Source organism: Ammospiza nelsoni, chromosome 3 (assembly GCF_027579445.1).
Source record: "Ammospiza nelsoni isolate bAmmNel1 chromosome 3, bAmmNel1.pri, whole genome shotgun sequence".
NCBI classification, from domain to species: domain Eukaryota; kingdom Metazoa; phylum Chordata; class Aves; order Passeriformes; family Passerellidae; genus Ammospiza; species Ammospiza nelsoni.
In genome coordinates, this window is record NC_080635.1 from 60,002,649 (window position 1) to 60,023,114 (window position 20,466).

A 20,466-nucleotide genomic window follows, 5' to 3' on the forward strand; every position below is an offset into this window, starting at 1 on the left:
TACTTTTGGTCAGTCTGCAAACACTGGAAACCTTTTTCTGCCCAACATGCTGATCCAAAGAAGTTTGTTTTGGTGTTTGGGTATATGTTTAAACATAAACCCACATCCAGCTGATTAAGACTTTCTAAGGTCTCTATAAAAAGAACCATGCTCACTGGGAGGATAGAGGAAACTGTGGGTCAAGGTCAGCCCTTCTGGGTAGTCAGAACAATTTTGGCTCCAGGCAGCAGGGATTCTAACATCAGGCCGCAGACAGTCTGAAACAGTGGGAGGAAGAGGAGATGTGTTTTCCTGTGAAAAGGAAAAAAAAATCTTACACCCACGGCTGTGGCTAAGCCAATGCTTTGTATGGTTTTACTTTCTAGAATGGACTTCATTGAATCTTCTCCTATTTTCATAGTGAATCAGGTCAATGCAAGTAATGGACACTAATGTTTTCTGGGTAGTGTTTTTCTTCTACTCCTGTTTTTAGGTAATTCAGGGAAATCCGTATGCACCGTGTAAAACTGTAGGACCAAAATAAGGTTACACCTTAGGCAAAAACAGATTTCACATTTGACTCATTCGTCACTTTTACATATTTCTGGAAACACAAACTGGATGTCACATCCTCCTGGAAAGCAGCTAGTAGATAAAAATGACACTATCACCTCATCTTGGCATCTGAGCATGCAGTCTCCATAAGAATTTGTGCAGCTGAAGAGTTATAGATAAAGAAATCCACAGTAAATTTGGAACATTTTACTGGCTTTAGTAACTCACCAGAATATGCTAACATGCTAAGATCTGGCCAAAAGTAATTCTGATGACTATAATTCTTTCTATAACCTTCACTTTTTTTTTACTATAACCTTTTCTACACACTTTTTCATAATTTTACACTAACATTAGATCATCTGGATATTGTTTTTTGCGTTTAACTCTTTTTTCATGCTCCATTACCTGTAACTTAGTTTCATTTTGGTAAGACTGGAATATATTTTGCATTGTACCTTTATAAATAGAAGATGAATGTCTAATTTAATTTTCAGTACATTGTTTGTTTTGATCAATTAAAACTAAGCAAAAAAAAAATCTGTAATGTTCTTCTTCTTGTGCCTCTTTTTACTCCTTGATTTAATTTCTTTAGTTACTTCTATCAGAATTCAAGTAGATGCCATGTTACGGTCAGGTTGCATATTAATGGAAAACATATATACCACATGGAATGAAATATAAAAGACAAAAGTCTTCCTTTGACTCCTGAGGAGATCATGCATCAAAAAAACCTAACCAAACAAGCAAAAAACAAAAATCATTCATTACCAATTTGGCTCTTTCTATTTCAGGTCAAAGAACCATAATGTCTCCTGAAGAAAGCAGTTAAAACTAAAAATTGGCTGTGGCTACCACATCATGAATTATCCCTTTTTGATGCTATTTATTACTTTTTGATGAGCCAGTAATTAATGTCAAGAAGCAAGAGTTATTTGCATTACATAACAGAATTTGAGCATCTGCTGTGGTCTCCTATGTAAAATGCAGCTCCCTTCAGGTGTGTTTGTCTTTTTGCAAGAAAATGTGCCTTTCTCCCTGGAAGATGAGTATAAAGCCTCGAGAAAACTAATGCCCTTCAATCTTAAATTTCCTTATTCCTGAGAATAATAAGTAATCAAAATGCTAACATCTTTTATTTAAGATCTGCAAGTGTATGTTATTCAACCAGTTTCAAAACTCCCAAATCACACAAAAGCCCAGCCTGCATTATCTAGTTTAATATTTAAGCACTTCTTTATAGCTACCTAATAATGAGCTATACCCCAACCTACAAATTGTGTAAAGCATTGTACAGCCTGCATCCAAACATAATTAACCCAGGGTGCAATAAAAATTCTGTAGAAAGGGCAACTTTCTGTCATTCCCAGGTATTGCAGCCAAACCTTACCGTCAAAGGCATTAGCTCTATCCCTCTGTCCTTCCACAGTTGTTATAAATTACAAAGCCTATTCCTCTTGATTAGCACATGTAATAAAAAATCATAATGTCAGCTTACTGTGCAAGGTAAGTCAGTGTATGAGCTCTTACACTCAGAGCCTTTCACTGTTGTGCCTCTGACACTATTACAGATGGAATTTATGATTTCCTATTCTTTCTACAGAAAACATACATCACTGCACTGGATTCTGCTGTGACCTATATCCTCCAATACTTCAGTCTCATTCACTGCTTCCCACAATGTTGCATAAACTGCTATAACATCCTCCTGCAAAATATGTATTTCTCTTAATTTAGATGTTAAGTTGAGCAGGAACTTTCTTTATACACTTCCAGTGTCTGAAGGGGACCTACAGGAAAGCCAGAGAGGGACCCTTGGTCAAGAACTGTACTGATAAGACAAGGAGCAATGGGTACAAATTGAAAGAGGGGAAATTTAGGTTAGATATTGGGAAGAATTTTTTTCACATAAGGGTTGTGAGACACTGGAACAAGTTGCCAGGGGAGGTTGTGGATGTCCCAACCCTGGCACTGTTCAAAGCCAGATTGGATAAGGCCTTGAGCAATCTGGTCTAGTGGGAGATATCCCTGTCCATGGCAGGGCTGGATTGGAATTAGATTAAGGGCCATTTCAACCCTTTAAACTTCTATGATTCTTTGCTAACTGAGAAATTGTTTTTCAACAAAGGAAAACATCTGGAAAGTTATTTGGGTTTTTGAGCTTTTTTAAAGCTCAATATTAAGAAGACTGCAGCTCTGATGGAACTTTTTAGTCTTTTTAAAGCAAAATCAGACAAAAAATATGCCAACAATTTACTAGTTTTCAATTGAGTAATGCACTTTCATTGAAAGGTTTAAGGGCAGATCTTCAAATATGAAGTGTAAACAGTTCTTGTTGAAATGGACCTTTGTTTAAATGACTTTTAGCCTTCTTAGGATTGGATTCATGATACTTCACCCAAGACAGAAGAATCAGTAAAAAGCATGTAGTGACACTTTCTGAAATACTATCATTTTAGCAGCATACATTTGATTAAAGTAATTTCTTCATATTTGTACTGCTGAAATAAGAAATCACATAGACATCAATAACAGTCCTCTTCAGACAGAAGATTCAATATAGAAACTACTTCCTCAAGGCAACTTAGAAAAAGAGTCAAATTATGAGGGCAAGTAAGCCCATGAATGTCCATTAGTTTACCGACCCTGAAAACTCAAACAATTTATTCTTGATTCGCATACCCTTGAACACCCAGAGGTTCGTTCAACTATAATTACATTTTTCAGAAATCATATCACGTAACAGAGAGCAAAGAACTCATATGCACTACTGCAAACTGTCTTGTAGAGTTGCATAGAGTGTATTTAATAGGAAAAAGGTCATGGTACTCATCGGAAAGCTTAAAACTTCTGATTTGGGAAATCACAGCCAATCCTGCTTTTTCACAGGAACTGACAGAAGAGATGGAGAATTGTCTTGACAGCATATCCCTTTTACAGGACAGGCTTAATAGAACCAGGTCATCAGCAGCTCCTGTATCTTTTGTGTCCCTAACAAACGGTCATTCCCATTTCTCAAAACTTTATTTTAAGATAGCTAAAAGTTAAATAATATCAAAGACATTTTTTCTGACACAAGTGCCTTAGTCACATGACATCCATCAGCCATTAAACTGGGTTCCTGACAAATGGACCACATTTTTAACCCATTAGATCCCATATTTAAGAGTAGTAGAGGTATTTGATAACCTACAGGCTTATTCACAGTGTAGGCAGTCCACAGTGGCATCCGGAGATCGTAGCTGTATCCACTCACATACTGATGATGGGAAAGGAGGCAGTAGACCTTTTCCTTCTGAAGAACTCTGGGTCTCCCATATGGCAAATGAGATGAGTTTGCCCTCTTTACTAAAATTTAAATAATAATTATTGATTTATTCTTCTATAACATTTTGGATGGCACAAGGGGTTAAGAGAACAGACAAAAATTGTTAACTAAAACTTTAGCAAATGCAAATAGATCCAACAGTAAACCTAGTCATGGTTCTTTAGGCTTATAAGTAAAATAAAAATGTAGAAAATAGTTTTTATATTATGTTTAATGTACAAAAGTCAATAAAGTATATCAGACTTGAAAACTCTTGTTTCTTTGAAATTTCATACCGATGCAAGTATTTTGAATTTATCTTGCCAGTGCAGTAAAATTTACATCTTATTTGACTAGGAGGCAATACAATGCTTCCCAAAATTTCCAGAAACCCCATAAAAAAGGTGGAAAGAAGTATCTATGGGAATTTTTGATCAGAGAAAGGTAAAGTTATGGATACAGGGTAAGGGATAAGAGTTGTGTCACATAGCCTGACAGTGCTCACATTTTCTTCAAGACCATTGAAATCTTTATGATTTTCTCCAAAATTTTAATGATGTTCAGATCCTATTCCTATACATACATGTTGCTATAACAGAGTCCCTTATCATTTTTTTAAGACACGAAAAGGAAAAATTAAAAAAAAAAAGATGCTTCTGACCTGATTTTCCTACTACACTTTCAATTGTAATTAATGTTGCAAAAATTCCCACTGAAACCAGTGACATGAAATATACACCAAGTGTGGATTTTAAAATACTGCTGCTCTTTTCATTTTCTGCTACTCACTTTCTTCTGTGGTGAGATTTAACCTCTCATTTAGCTCTTCTATTGACTCAACGGGTATCTGTAAAAAGTCAGAGAATTGTTCAAAATGAATCAATTTTTTTAGAAAAAAAATGAAGAAAGTAGAACACACTTGACAAAGATGATTAAAAGATGCCAGAAAACCCCTATTTACTTGTGTGCAGTTGCATCCCAGCTCATCTGTAGGAGCCAGATTGGAAACTGGACATGAAAAGGGAGATGAGGCTTCCTCTGGATGTGAAGGATTGTAAAAGGGTTTCTTTAAGAGGTGATTCAAGCTGCCATGTGTTCCATTGTTTTCTGCTGGTGCTATACGCAGCAAATCTGTTGAAACATTTGAAATTTGTAAACATATTTTAAGACTAAAACAGTATTTTAAGAAATTATTATCTGTCCAAATCTACTAATCTCCTAGTGATTTTTAAAAGTAGAAGAAATAGCTTATTCCATTATTTAAACTATTACAGTAACTACTCCCACCAACTTGCAGTTTTCTAGGTCTGAAGGTTCTTTGCTATCTTCCACGGCATCAAGATTTAGTAACTATAAATTTGAGTACTGTTGGTACAGTTTTATACATTGTCACAACATTGAAAAGATTAGACAGTTTAATGCAAAGTATAAATGTTATTGCAAGTGCATCACATTGTGAAACCTAGTAAACTATTGCATTTTTGTGTGATGCTTTAATCCATATTTTCTGAGGCTCATGCTTCCTAATTGTGCACTGCTGGGACTACAATGGTTCACCCTAAGTTATGAGCAAGAGCAGATATTCTCTGCAAGATTCTTATCCACAGTTCCACAGGCATTACTTTGACAGCAAACCCCTTTGGCAGGTGTGGTTCCCTCTGATTCTTTAGTGGAATTCTTCTGCAATCAGAAAAAACCTTCAAACCAGTGCAACTTCTGGAAGTCAATTTCTTATCAGTGTAAAGAAGGCCTAAGAGCATGGCTTCAGTGTTTTGTTTTGAATGAATTCACTCAATTTTTAGCTATGCTTCTTTTAGCTCTTATAACACTGGTATTTGAAAATACTAGAACTTTATAGTCTTAAGTACTGGATTGTTTCTACTCACCACACATAAGGTTGTAAACCTCAATGTTTTCAAAAGCATCCACTTCTGTTTTCTCTTTAAAGCTTGGGCCATATGCTAAGAATATAGCCTAGAGTGTAATAGTAATAACAAAAAAAAATGTTACCTAAAGGAGCAAAGTCAAAACCAATTCAGTTGCACTTTATGAAAACTGGGACAATGGAAAAAATACAGTCTTTTCACAGTCACAGAAGTTAAAAGTACAGGATTATTCTGGTAAGGAAGGCAATTTTCTGCCATTGCACATAATTTAAAGAAAAATGCAAAGCAAAAATTCCCATTTCAAACTATATAATGAATCTCATTTGGTTTTGGGGTGTTTTTTTAATACCTGTTGCACTCTGAAGTCTTTGGGTCACTTAAGAGTCTATGGCCATGATTAAACCAAGGAGCAGGGAACTGCAGAGACCCATTCCAAACTCAGCAAAGACCTGCATCTGTACCACCAATGGTGCAAGGCAGTGCTGGGCAGCCCTTCTGGAGCCTGCAAGCCTTGTGGCAGAATGCTGATAATGATGCTATGTACAGACTCTTGGGATTTTCTAGTGCTTTGTGAGCCTCCTGAGGTGCCTGCCAGGAGATATGGGAAACAGGACTAACAGGACAATGATCTGTTCTAAAATAATATTATGTGTCCATAACAGAAAAGGAATTTTCAAGTTATTATAGAAAAATGAAATATTCCTCCTTTCTTAAAAAAAAAAAGTCATCTGTTGTGGCACCTGTGCAAGGCTATCTATTATTACGGTTTCCATGGTAACCAGAATTTACCTTTTCTTTCCATACAAACATTCAGCGTAATTCTGATCACTGACATTTGGTTTTAACATAGTTGTAAAGATCCGGAAGGATCTGATTCTTAGGCACAGAATATGGGATTTACAGTGGCATGCTTGACCTTAGCTAAAGGTTCACATCACAGAAAGTACATGAAACACCAAAAGCTTAAGACCTTAAAATATTTTCACTGTAACCAGAAGTGAAAATTAGATGAAACTGTAACATAGGCTATACTAACACACAGTATATCTAATTAGTTTTTTGTTCTGGTGATATGATTAACTCTTGTAAGATAAGGAGAGACAATTAGATTTAGTTTATTTGAGCATACAGGCTTCCAGATGCTCAGATGAACTCCCAGAGCCTATGGAGACTTTTTGGTCATTGCCTCAGTGGAAGAATGAAAGAAAAAAAGAATTCAATAGCTAAACATGGTAGACTTGGTTTACTGCAGTCTACCTGTCTCCAAGCAGCTAAGGTAAGACCAGACTGTTTTTACTACAGGACTCCAAAGAAACAGGCCTTATACACATCAATGAAACTCAATACAAATATTTGGACCTAGTATGTGTTTACAATTTACATATCTTGTGGCCAGAAAAGAAAAAGCGCATTGCAAAAACTGTCATTGTTCTGTATTCTGGTGATTTACCTGGCACATGATGATTTTGTACATAAGAAAGTGCAAGAATAGAATAGAATAGAAATCATCTTACCTCCATACTTTTGAATTCGTTGTTATAGCCATGGTTACCTCCATCACAAGATGTGTAACTTTTATCCCTTAGGAGAAACCATCACAGAGTGTAAATAAAAATGACACAAATAGAAGCACTTAGTAACAGTCATTGTGGCTCACAGACTCCATCATTCCTTGAGAACTGACTCTGCCATCATATTGTAGCATTTATGGCTCATCATAGCATTCATTTCTATGTAGACCTCTTTCTCCTCTAACAGAAATTGCTATGGACAGTAATAAATTATCCTAACTGGCTATGAGTGTACAGTGAAACAATATTTTCAAAGCCAGTTGACAAAATGGCCATTTTTGAACTGAGTCCTTTACCTACCTACAGGTTGCAGAAGAGGTGTAATCTATTTTGGAAGAATTCCTAGTTATATTCTTTGGCATTTTAACAGAAAGCTTACAATGGGAGAACTGCTGTCAGCTTCTGTGGAATAATATAAATAAGACTGCAAGGGATTTTGCCTTACAAGACAATGCATTTTCATCATAGATTCTGAAGGGTGAAGAGACGTGGATAATGTGGGGATGGGTTATAGAATTAGCAACACAACAGAATACTCTGACATGGTGACTAACACTTATTTTCCTCGACCCATTGCTAAGACACATGGAAAAATTAATGCACAGTTGTCAGGTGCAGGTATCCTGTTTTCAGAGGCCCAAGAACATTTGAACATAGTTTAAAATAGGGTGATTATAAGATTTTTTTTTCAGTGCACATTTCTTTTTGTATGTCCTGGACAGCGATTTAGTTTCACCAAAACAATCCTTTTTATGTATAGAATGATTTTAACTGTAAGAAACATGGAAATGTAACAAGTCTAAAGCAAAACAGGAAATGAAGCAGCTGTGAAGGAAATTAAAGGGATGAAAGTGGGATGAAAAAACCAGCATAACAATCACACAAATCATGTTACCTCACAGCCAGCCACTGTCGATCCACCAAAAGATGAACTTTATCAATACGAATGTTGTTGGCATAGTGGAATCGTTTGGGCAAGTCACGGGTCAGGTAGGGCTTGAAGTGCTGAGGGGATCTTCTGCACTGTGCAAGAGAAAGGAGTCCAGTCACGAGTTTCACTCAGTTTCGAACAACCACCCATCATTCAAAATTATCCTTAGTGATAGGAATGCAAGCACAAAGCCCATTAGTCATAGATAGCTTCTTGCATGACTCGCAGATGTCATTTTTGGCCCCAGAAGCAATGCAAGGAAACGCGACACTTTTGATCTCTTTGGAAATAGACTACATACAATTTGTATATCAAGCCCACAAATACTGTGGTAAAAGTACATCTAAGGCTTAAAGACACTCAGTAGAACTGCTTAGTCTATATTTCTGTACTAATTGGCATCTGACTGGTAAGATTACACTTCATAAGAGAAAGATCCCTGGCAGTTTATTTCTGCCACATTCTGTCACTTTACCATTCAATAAATAACAAAGCAAGCCAAGCATACACAGTTTAGCACAGTCTAGGGTTTTAGCTGCAAGCCTGAACACGTAAATGTCCATTGCTCAGCTGTTAGCTAAAGATCTTAACTTTTACACCCACATTTAGTGTGTTCATACAACTGCTGCATTAGCAGGCATGCCATGGAAGAGCTTGGAATTGTGAGCCTAATGATAACCATATGACATACTGCAAAGACTTAACTATATATGGCCATTAGAAACCATTCCAGCTGGCTGCAAGCATCGTGGCAAAGTTTCAGAAGTGTTGCTCCAGATCAGGAATCCAGCACTGGGATAACCCAGAATATCTAAAATGCTAAAGGAAGAGCTGCTGGGAAGCTGCATAGGCCACAGAAGTGGACCTGTTTTACCACACAGGCTGTGCAAACTATACCATGCTTGGAGCCTGTTCTGACATCTTCACTTCTAAATACTAAAACTGTACACTCTGCATAGGATACAGACTTTAACATGTGATATGGGAGTAACTGTGCCTCTGCAGTCATCAAAGAAGAACAGAGGAATCCAGGAACACGAAAAATAAGGATTCAATGTGTTTACTATCTCGGAAGAAGAGGTCTAATTTAAAGGAAAAATAGAGGAAATCAACATATGACTTATGTCTATTCATTAGCAATAAATATAAAACACACAACTACCTTATCTGCAAAAACCTCTCATTCTAATAACTTGACAGGGACAAAATACACCAACCATTTATGAAGAGGAAAGAAAAGAGGACACATCCTGGTACCAGCCTATTCCCATAAGGCACAAGATGTCACATCTCTGTAACTATTAGCAGCAGCAGTTTCAACTGAAGTTGAGAGCATGCAGATTGTAATATTCCCCTCATACCAATGCTCTTTGATATGACAGACCGCATCACACAGCGAGGGAGGGGATGTAGCACTGAGAAAGCTCCTTCAGCTATTCCCAGCCGCTGATCCTACTCCCGCAAGTACAACAGGTTAACGGGAGACCTCTAGTGGAGATTTGTCGGAAACATACCCATTTGGGAGCCCGGGATTTTGACAAACTGAGAGCATTTTTATAAATGTACCACAACACCTGTCTACTGCTTGGCACAGGACAAGCCACAGAATAGAAAACAAACTGGCAATGAAGAAAACAAGGGGAATTTATGACAGCACACTGAGAGCAAGCAGTTTAAATGTTTAACTCAGTGTAAATTGTAAAAGGAAAGAAATTGTAGGACAGAAAGACAACTGTCCTACAATTTTTTAGTTTGGCCAGCACATTCATCCCATATGTACTAATGTATATCTTCACCACTACAAAAAAGCGACAGAGACTGAATTATCTGTCTAAAAAAGTATAAGGAAAGAGGAAAGCACCATGCACTGTCACATCACCCTTTAGTAAAAGAAATAGGTTTGGTCTTCCTTTGGTTTGCACTCTGTTCTGCACTTCTTTATTTGTATCCTTCAGAACTCAGCTGTCAAAGTGTGCCCACATGGGAGACAGGCAAGCTTTGACCTGCCCTCAAGTGCTAGATCCATTCAGCATGGCTCAGTTCCAAGCAGAACTACCAGTACAGGACCCTGTCATGGTGCAGCACATGTAAAAGCACTGCAACTATTTCAGTGATATGTCAAAAGGTCCTAAGACAGTCATACTGCCTGGTGCCAAAGGCCTATCTTGCCTAGTACTCTGTTTAAAATCACACCTCCAAAATTCCTAGAATCAGACACTTAGAGAAAGTGTGAAAGAACCAGCCAAGTATTGAATGAAGTTTCTTTCTCATACCTGCTTAGTTTCTTCTAGGCTTCAGGGACTTTTTAAATCAGATGTTCCTTGTGGATCAGATCTAAAAGCCCTTACAGTGCTGTCCTGCATTAATGTGTCTAAAATCCCCCCCTCCTACTTATATTTCCAGCCTCTGCAACACTTTGTGCCAATGTACTCTACAATCTCTTGCGTGGAAGTTACTTTAGCCTAGCCTGAGTGCAGCACTTGTGTTCCAGTGCTAACAGATGCCTATTGTCTAAAGCATCTCTGTGCTGTATTCTCTTCTGTCATGAAGATATACCCAAGTTTCTGTCCCTGAACTCAGCCTCTTCTCTAAGTGAAGTACAGAACAATTTTCCCCTAAGGCAAACCTTTGTGCATAATTTTTTAACAACTTCCGGAACTGCCTCCCAAGGTATAGTGGAGTCAGTACACTATTGAAACTGGCACCATAGTCTCATTTTTTTACAAACTGTGTTTTTTCCTCAGATTCCTATTAAGAGTAGCTATGAGTAAAAGTTATACGAATATTTACTCACTGTGAGGTTTTTAACGATTCCTTCTGAGTCAACTGTTAAAAAGAAAAGATGAATTAATATACCTATGAATGGCTGAAGGACAAAGCTTCATAACTAAAACTTACACATGCTTTTTGTCCCTAAAGTTGCTTATCTTTATTAGCTTGTGAAGACAGTGGCAACTATCACCTTCCACAGGTAGGAATGTTATGTTTCCAATGGTAATTACCTTTAAGTGTGCCTGTGGATGTAACTAGAACACTAGAACTTTGGGTACATCAGGACAGACTGTATGCCATGCTGATGACTGCCTACACCTAAAGCTGACAGATCATCAGACCCAAGGTTTTTTTCTCTTATCTAACCCTTGTTTGAAGTATAACCTTTTTTACATTGAACAGGACCTGGAGAACTTGTCTTGTATTTTGCTTCCAGCAACAGTCACACAGGAAATTTCAGTCTATCTTGGTATTTTCACATTGCACATTTTGAAAGACTAGTTTAACCATTTGAGATTAACTTTCTAAAAAGTAAAAATGAGCACTTCGTGGAAGAAAAATTCTTACAGAAAATCTAAGAGTATTAGAGGAAATAAGTCAACAATTTTATTGAGATTGAGACACAGAAAAACCATGAGTATTCTTTCCTCAGCTGCTTTTGTATGACTTAAACCAATGAAAGTTTGCTTTATGTCATATAAATATTCTGCCTTCAAATATAAGTACAATTATAAAATATGAATAAAAAGTGCAATGGGATCCTAGCTCTTATTTGCAATCTGCAATAACTATCCCTTTTACAATACTTTACAAATTCTTTGAAGTCAATACATAGAGAATTTCCATGATTTTATCTCCGTTGTTTTCCCTGATAGAGAAAGTTCTGGGATTTTTTTTCCATTCTGATAGCATGGTATCAATTTCAAGTCAGAGTTAGCTCAAATGGTTTCAATTTTCTGTTCTTTTGAGACACTAGCTATAATGTCTTAACCAAGACTTAGACTCCACTGTGCTAAGGTTCACTCTCTAACTTTGTACACACAGAAATATTCATTACTTCAAAAAGACTGACTCTGCCAAATGTTGCACAAGAAATCTGTGAAGAGCTTATGAAAGACCTGAATTCCAGTTTAAAAAAAACCCAAACTACCTTTACTTCATCTTTCCATGTCAAGAAAATACAAATTAGAGTCTGAAACAATCTTTTCTAACCTTCTAATTCATCTAAAGTGGTCATTCTTCAAAAATAAAAAATCCCAAACAACTTCCATGGATTTCGAAGCCAAGTTAAGGGAAACAGAAAGCTGCTCCCACTGCTGATTACTACTGATTATCCACTTCCTTATTTATTTGTTCATTTGTTTGTTTGATTGATTTATTTCCTGCTACACTGACTGCTCAATCCCAGGATTGGTCCAGACTTACAGGTAAAATAGTCTTTTGGAACATTCTTTGCTCGAATGCGAGCTGCAGGCCCAGCATACAGGTAGAAATCCACCTCTTTGAAGTAATTAGTCATATATTCCAACTTCTTGCAGTAGGTCTTCTCCATCCCTAAAGGGCAACATAGAAACAGTTCTTTTTCATATGGCAAGGAAGATAAAGTGATTTATAAAATGGAGCAACACTACTAAGCCCACATATTTCACACAGGAAGAAAACAGTGACTCAGTAAAGTTAACTTGAAAAAAGAAGTATATACATTACCATGATCAGCTAAAACAATGAGGTTTACACATTTGTGCAGGTTTCTTTGTTTAAGTCCATCCATGAGCATCCCCACTGCTTTATCTGCTAACTGTAAGGCTTTGATTACCTGTGAGATAAATCAGTTACATCTAAGATCCTTAAAGGTTGAACTTTATGCCTTCATGCAAGTAAAAATGTTATATTTTTGAGTTACAAATTAGGAAACATTGAAATACAGTGTAAAAGACAGCTCTGAGGATTTGCCAGGCCATCTGCTTCTAAATATCACATAGTAATATAATTAAAGTTCAGTCTAAATATAAAAATTAATATTTTTTGTATTAGTATGATCTGAAATTATTTTCTGCCAGTCTGTTTGGTTAATGGTTCTTTTGATTCACACACAGTATGGGAATGATACCATTAGGCTCAACCACAAGCAAAAGTTTTTAACAAAAAGTCATAAACAGTCATGGCAATTTTTCATCTACTATCCTTTTCAGGTCTATAAATTGGTTAAGTTCATACTACAACACCATTTTTAGTGCAATTAAGTATAAGAAAAATATAGGAACTACTTACACCAGCACTAACTGGTCCAAATGAATGTCCAGAAGAATCTGGTTGTTCAATATATAAAGTGTATATATCAGGCCTTGAATTAGAAATAAATAAGAATGGAACATTATGAAAATTTAGAGGCAGCACCTAAAGAGAATGCTTTGATTTGAAAAAAAAAGCAATATTAAATGACATTTTAAAAGGAATTATCAGTAACCTCTTTAAACCTTGATAACAGTCCATACAGTAAATATAATCATCCAACTTCCTCTGAGTTTTGTAATTAATCAACATGGGCTCTTCATAATTACAGTTTCAGAAACAATATCCAGTGTCTTAACAGGTAACCAGAAATCACCCTGGAAAAATTCAAGATCTCAGACATCAGAGCAAACAATCCTTTTTGAGATGTAAATGGAACTACCATCTGAAAGAACTCTTCCTGACTAAGCAGTGAGACTCTAGAGAGCATATTCTAACTGCAAATACATTAGGATTTTATTAGCAAATTGCCATATAAAATATTTCATTTCTTTACACGTCACAAAGTTAACACCGCGATCGGCACTGACAGTTACTTTTCATCCTGAATTACTTACTACAATTACTTTCATGTATTTAACCTTTCTTGTGCATTAGCCTTCACATAAAATCTTTCATCCACACACTTAAACTAGAAACTGAATCAATGTTTCCTACAGGACATACACCAAGAAAAAAGACAGAACAATCAAATAAAACTCATACAACAGTACATCCTGTTCAGATATATGCTCACTTTTTAATCTTTTGTACCTACAGCCTTATCATAGCTATGATAAGATACAGAACAGGCTTAAGTTCAGCAAATAATAATTTAAAATGGTGAGGAAGATTCCATGTTTCACAAACATGAACATAAATTTCAAATGCTAAGCATTAACACCTTTCTAAGCTATAGTCTAACAAAGCAGGTAGATATTACAAGGTGTTACCTCTCAGACTGGGCATTATCAAGCCACTTGAGTATTCCTGAAATTCTCTCTTCATATGGAACAGAACTGAAAAGAAAAAAAATACATAAAAAAGATATGATGTTAACAGAACTTTCTGACTAGCACTTCTATTTCCCAGATACAGAGAAAGTGTCCATACTCTAGTCATATATCAAAGTCACAGATCTGGAACAAAGAATGATGCATTTTAACAAGGTATAGCAATTAATTTTATTACTCTCATTTTTAATGGAATATAAGTCACTTTAAGTGGTAAATTAGACAGACCCTGATTTTGCAAACACAAGCCTGTGTTGGTGGGACTACTCATATATTTTAAAATACATGCAAAAAAAGATATTTTAAATTGAGGAAATAAACCTGAAATACAAGGTAGAATAATTTTTATTCTTTCCAGCAAGTATAAGCCTTGGACTTTCACATTTTAAAAGTAAGTAATAATGCCATCCAGTCCTTTGTGAGATCATGCTTTGTTTCCTGTAAGAGAATTCACCCATTAAATATCTCTGCTTTCCCTCAAAGTCATGCACAAGCTGTATGTTAGTTACTCACAGTACTTAGATGTTTTCTGAGTACCAAGCCTACACATCACTGCAAATTCTGTTATCTACAGAGACTTGTGGTTCTATGCTTGCTTTAGATTATCTTTCTAAAGAATCATGGGAAGCATACTGCAATCATCACAATCATCAAAATCTAGAAATAATTTACTAATGCCAATGCCTTCCATAGCAAAACAAACAAATTGCATGAAACACAAATGACAAAAAAAAAAACCCAACAAAAATAATGCCACAAAAACTATGAAGGCAATTGGTACTTCACATGTGCAACCTTTGAATGAGCTAGAAAAAAAACATACAAGAACTATGATTCAACAGGTGTGTGCACATTATTAAACATGCAAGCAAGACCAGAGGAAATTCAGAGCCCCTCTTCTTTCAGTTTCTTCCCTATCCAGCAGTCTCTCTCCAATAATTTCTGTCCCCCATAGCCTTTTGCCTTGACTTCCTAGTTTGTGTTTGTTGTCTTAAGGTATAGGTTATCTGTAAGCTTATTCTCAAGTGCAAGTATTTTTAGAGTGCTATATAATATATGTTGATTTTACACATGGAAATATCGCAGTCATTGGTGCACCTCAGCAGTGGCCACTAATCATTTCCAGGATGCTCTCCTAGTGTTTTGCATTTGGCTAAGACTTCTAAACTGTCTAGGAGAGCAGAATATACAGTGCCCTGTGACTTTCTCATTGTGAATCCCCTGAATGGCTTTGAAATTTTCAAGTATTTTTGGTAATTCCATGGCATAACCAGGATAATGTGACATGGCGCTTATCTGTCAGACTTGTTTAAAAATCTTGTATTTCATTTCTTTCGACTGTCAAATAGCAGTTTAGATTTTTGGAGTAATCTGCAGGAATTTAGTACAAGCTGTACCAGATCTTACCCGTTGTATTTGGTGTACAGGGTGGGGTATTTTCCCCCAATTGGAACATCAGAGCCTGGCCAAAAGAAGGTGCCTGCTTTCAAATTTTGGGACATTGCTGTCAGCCAGACCTTTGGGTAAAGATACAAACAAATGATTTTTTGTCACCACTGGAGGACTTCAGATCACAAAAGTAGAACTATGTGCTGCAAGCATGCATTTTTCCTTCTCCTTTCAGTTACCTAATGACCATATCTGATATGAAGTTTTGTTTCCTACATTCTGAAGAAAAAATAGTAGCATGGAAACCATGATGTTGTAATTTCCTGGATAGTCTCAGCATAGAAAATCACATAGGTATTTCCATAAATGCCAAAGGGCAGCAATCCCTTTTCCTGTGGCAAACCCCAGGATCATGAAGATGGAAGAAGCTGCCTTAGGGATATTCAGACTTGTCATTAGGAAACATTTTATGACACATACAACACAGGAACAGGCTTCCTAAAGAGGTTGTTGCTGCCTATGTCTGTCAGTGTTTATGAGGCATTTGGACAATACCCTTAAAAATGTGATCAAATGTTTGGGCAGCCCAGAGTTGGTCAGGCAGCTGGGCTAGATGATAACTGTTAGTCCATTCCAAATAAAATATTCTGTTATACTAGTTTCATTTTGTTTTGTATCTATTTCAGATATAGATACTAATTGTATGGCTTTATTATAAGAGGGCATATTTATATTAATCCTAAAAAGTGCAGCTCTGGTTGTGTTACAAACCTGACAGAATCCTTCAGGAAAAGAAACAGCACCAGAATCTGGATACTTGGGTATATTATAAACATTACTACACAGACACATAGACACAGACACACATATACAAAGGCATATTAAGTAAATATACTACATATTGCATATATTTAGGGTACTTTTCAGCATTATTATTAGAGTTTGATATTACTAGGAAATTAATAATATTAATCAAAACCACAGGTACAATTCAGGGTTGTTATGAAATGTGTCATATGTCATATATAATTGACATTTTTTTTCCAAAATTAAGCTCTTTGCTACTCTCTTCCTTGCTTTTAAATGCCTGGACATTTGCAAAAAGATATGTATAAATATATGTAATTTAGAAACCAATTTCATTTTGTAGCAAGTCATCAAGAGACAGCAAAAAAAAACCAACTCCAAAATCAAATCATACTGAAAATTTACTGTGGCTGCTTGTGGCAAGAAGACCATTCCAGTACTAGATAAAATATTTCAGGGTTTTTTTTACTAACTGCCACATTGAGTGAAAGTTTTAAGTCTCAGAATTAATATTTTAAGAGTCCTTTTACTTTTCATAACAAGCAAATTATTTTGTAGGCAGCCTATGATATGAAGCCTACAGGTTATCTAGTACTTTCTGCAAATATATTGCATAGTTTTTAATTTTATTCCCTTTTTGTTTTGTTTTATGATATGACACAAACCACTCTGGACATAAATACTGTATGACAAAAAAACCTACTGGTTGCCCTTTCCACCATGCAGGTTTGAATTTTTCCTCCCCTGAAAGTGAGAAATGCGCATTCAAGTCTACATCATACATGTTGTTGTCAATGATACCATGAGATTCTGGATACAATCCCTGTAAAACAAGAATACACAAAATAAAATGCTTAGTCCTGAAATCAAGTGGACCCTAAACTATGTTTCAATGCACACTGCTACAGTGCTGCAATTTCTAAAGAAATTTTTCTCTTAGAAGCAGAACGCTTTCCTAATTCACACAGATCGTCTTCCTGCCAGTGAATTCAGAGTGCCCATCAAATTCCCTTTTCCATATTTCCTTCCCAGCCCAAGCAAAACCAGATGTGCTGTAGATTAAGAACCCTGTGTGTCATGTGGCTGCATGTCAGCTGCCAAACCCACCCTAACAAACGCTATCATCAAAAGGCTGTGTCCTCACCCATGCTCACCCATATCCAATTAAACTGACAAGGATCAGGAATAAGCAGCCCACAGGCCAGGGCAAGATGTAGAGCCACACAGATCACGCCTGTATGTACCATCTCAGTATCTCTATCTCTCTCTGATGTCTTAGCATGAGTTCCCATGTCCCACAAAAAAGACAGCCACCACAAAATCCTTTGTGTGTAATCCAGATAACGGAAAGGAAAACCAAAAATTCTCACTTACTGTGACAATAGTATAGTGGTTTGGAAAGGTTTTTGTTGGGTAAACAGCTCTCATGTATTTTGAATGTGTGCCACATGTTTCTGCAACAGATCAGGGTATTAATATACATTTTCTTATATTTTTTTAAATTGAAAACTAACAGTCTTAAAAACAAACAAAAATCACCACTATCAGTTGCTGCAGTTTTAGATGGAGAAATATCACTCCAAAACAAGACTCATACAATCCTGGTGTCTCCTTGTGAGCTAAGCCTACTGTCCCATTGCAGTCAGTGGACCTGGATGCCCAATTTAGCTGCCTAAATCCTAGAGGCCTGTGGTCCTTTAAGAAATCTTTATGATCCTGTCTGGCCTTCAGATGCTCCTCCTCCATCTTCCATTTATTTGGATTGGTCTGACAATCCAAATAAATTTCTCAGATACTTCTGAGATCTAAAATGGCCTAAGACTTCTATCAATGTTATGCAATGAGACTGAAGCCTGAGATCAGACCAAACAAGATACCCTGCAGAGCTGATTGGTGACAAGCAGGGAAGGGCTCATTTGCTGAAGCACTGGAAACAGACTGGGAAACCCTCTGATGTCCAAGACATCTGCATGAAAGTTGACAGTTTTGATGCAAATCACTTTGAGATCTGTGTTCTCCTGACACAGCTGCTGAAGGCCATGGCACTCTGAAGTATACCAAAAACACAGATTAGGGCAGCAGCAACTTGTCCCGTGGCACCCTCTGTCTGTTGACTGATCTAACATATCCTCTAGGCTCTTGCACTGTGCTGTGCAGACTATATTAAACATAAACACACTGATTTCAGTGAACATATAATAATCTCACATGCAGACATCTCCAAGAATATGTCTAAATGCAAATGTTCTGCCCTGGAGAGAATCCCACCCCAGGTGTCCTACCTGTATCTCCAAACATTGCATTATTTTTTCATCAATCACAGGTTCTTAGCACACAAACATCTGTAATGTCTAAATCCACTCTAAGATTCAATTTATTTACCCACAGAACAAATACATGAAGACTGGAAGATGCCTTAATGATGTTTTTACATCTAACTCACATAGACAAAGTTCTATATTAAGCTTTAACCAGATGATTATTTAATTCATGCTAAAACACAATTTTTTCATTGATGTAGAGCATTTCAGCCAAAGAACAGAAGCTGATTTTAACTAAGCAACCAAAAAAATGAAAATGTGAATTTTTTCAACAAAACTATTCCAGTGTGATACAGAAAAAGAAAAAAAAAGGTTTAATAAAGAGTGTTTGAAGAATGGCTGAATAATTGAATAATTGAAAGGTATGAGAAAATTGGCAAAATTTTCTATGGATTTCTCTTGCACAATAAAGGATCTATATTCATAGTGTACATATTCTATAAGCTTGATTACCTTTATTGAAAGTTCTAGGTTAAAGGAGTTAATAGAGAGTAAAGATTTTATGCTACCAATCAACATTTCATTTTTTCTTTTGTAAAGAAAGAAATTTCTCTTTCCTGTAGATTTCTGAGAAATATAAGCATGAGTGTGCATAAAAAATTGCTCAAGTTGACCACAAATATGTGCAATGCTGAATTAGATTGGTTCTTGTTTCAAAGGATTTCTTGGGAACACAGACATAGAATGGTATTCGCTCCTTTTGCCAGTTTGGCATTCCCTTTTCACCTTGTTTCAAAAGACTGGAACTGAATACTGACTTCAGCACTCGTGACTCCTTCACTGATTCAAGTTCCTTCCAGTCAGAATGATGTCACAGAATAAACAATTAGCCAGAAAAGTCAGGTTTGCACATTAGTTCAAGCTCAGGTTTCTGGATACTCTCATTATCCTCAAACAAGATTGTTAACTATTCCATAAAATGCAGTACTTCATAACATACATGTGAAACTTTCAAAGGAGCACAATAGAAACATAATGTAACATACTCAGGACTGATATAAATACTATCAACTTAGACTATTGCTGCTGAGAAGAAATTACTAAATATGGAGACATTTTGTCCAGGTGTCTCGAGATCTGAGTTCTGAAATATTCAGGAATTTTAACCAAATATGCACAAACAGTCTCACTTTTTAAAGCACTTCAAAGCACAAGCTAAAGATCTTCAACTTACTCTTCCTCACAATATTCAGAAATGCTGGAAAATGATTACTTGAGCCTTACTGCAATAACGTCAACATACTTAAAATATCTGACTTGAAAAAAAAATTCCCCATAACTCAATACATTATACTTCAATGTTCCACTCCTTATCAGCTATCCAGCTACTCTTTAATGCAGTACTGAGGGTGCAGGAAATGCTTATCTGGAACTTTTTCTCAGTTTTAAAACAGTATTTTAAAGTATATTTCAAACTGTGTATTTAATAAAAGCTGCTGACCAATATTAGAGGCCTTGTTAAAAAAAATCAAAGTCATGTTTGCTGTGCAAATACAAGAAGCAATGCAGAATATATATAATAATGAAAAGATACAACTGATGAGAGAGGCCTGGTTTATGATTTTTTTACTGCTGAGCAACCCATATGCATTGACAGTAGCAAAAGGGACCAGAGAGGTTGCATTCAGACTTTGAAAGAAAACAGTCAAAAGACCCTTGGTAAC

General features: G+C 36.3%; 1 protein-coding gene across 1 annotated transcript in view; it reads right to left on the bottom strand.

Moving 5' to 3' along the window:
- ENPP3 (ectonucleotide pyrophosphatase/phosphodiesterase 3) overlaps positions 1 to 20,466 on the bottom strand; it is a 35,460-nt gene that overhangs the window by 5,769 nt on the left and 9,225 nt on the right. The window contains exons 7-21 of the mRNA XM_059467343.1: positions 17,856 to 17,935; positions 17,185 to 17,304; positions 15,693 to 15,802; positions 14,226 to 14,291; positions 13,273 to 13,345; positions 12,709 to 12,817; positions 12,427 to 12,555; positions 11,024 to 11,055; positions 8,194 to 8,321; positions 7,242 to 7,308; positions 5,728 to 5,815; positions 4,803 to 4,972; positions 4,631 to 4,688; positions 3,728 to 3,882; positions 156 to 291 (exon numbers count right to left, since the gene is read on the bottom strand). Of these exons, the coding sequence (XP_059323326.1) occupies positions 156 to 291; positions 3,728 to 3,882; positions 4,631 to 4,688; positions 4,803 to 4,972; positions 5,728 to 5,815; positions 7,242 to 7,308; positions 8,194 to 8,321; positions 11,024 to 11,055; positions 12,427 to 12,555; positions 12,709 to 12,817; positions 13,273 to 13,345; positions 14,226 to 14,291; positions 15,693 to 15,802; positions 17,185 to 17,304; positions 17,856 to 17,935 (1,521 nt within the window). The remainder of the gene's footprint in view (positions 1 to 155; positions 292 to 3,727; positions 3,883 to 4,630; positions 4,689 to 4,802; positions 4,973 to 5,727; positions 5,816 to 7,241; positions 7,309 to 8,193; positions 8,322 to 11,023; positions 11,056 to 12,426; positions 12,556 to 12,708; positions 12,818 to 13,272; positions 13,346 to 14,225; positions 14,292 to 15,692; positions 15,803 to 17,184; positions 17,305 to 17,855; positions 17,936 to 20,466) is intronic.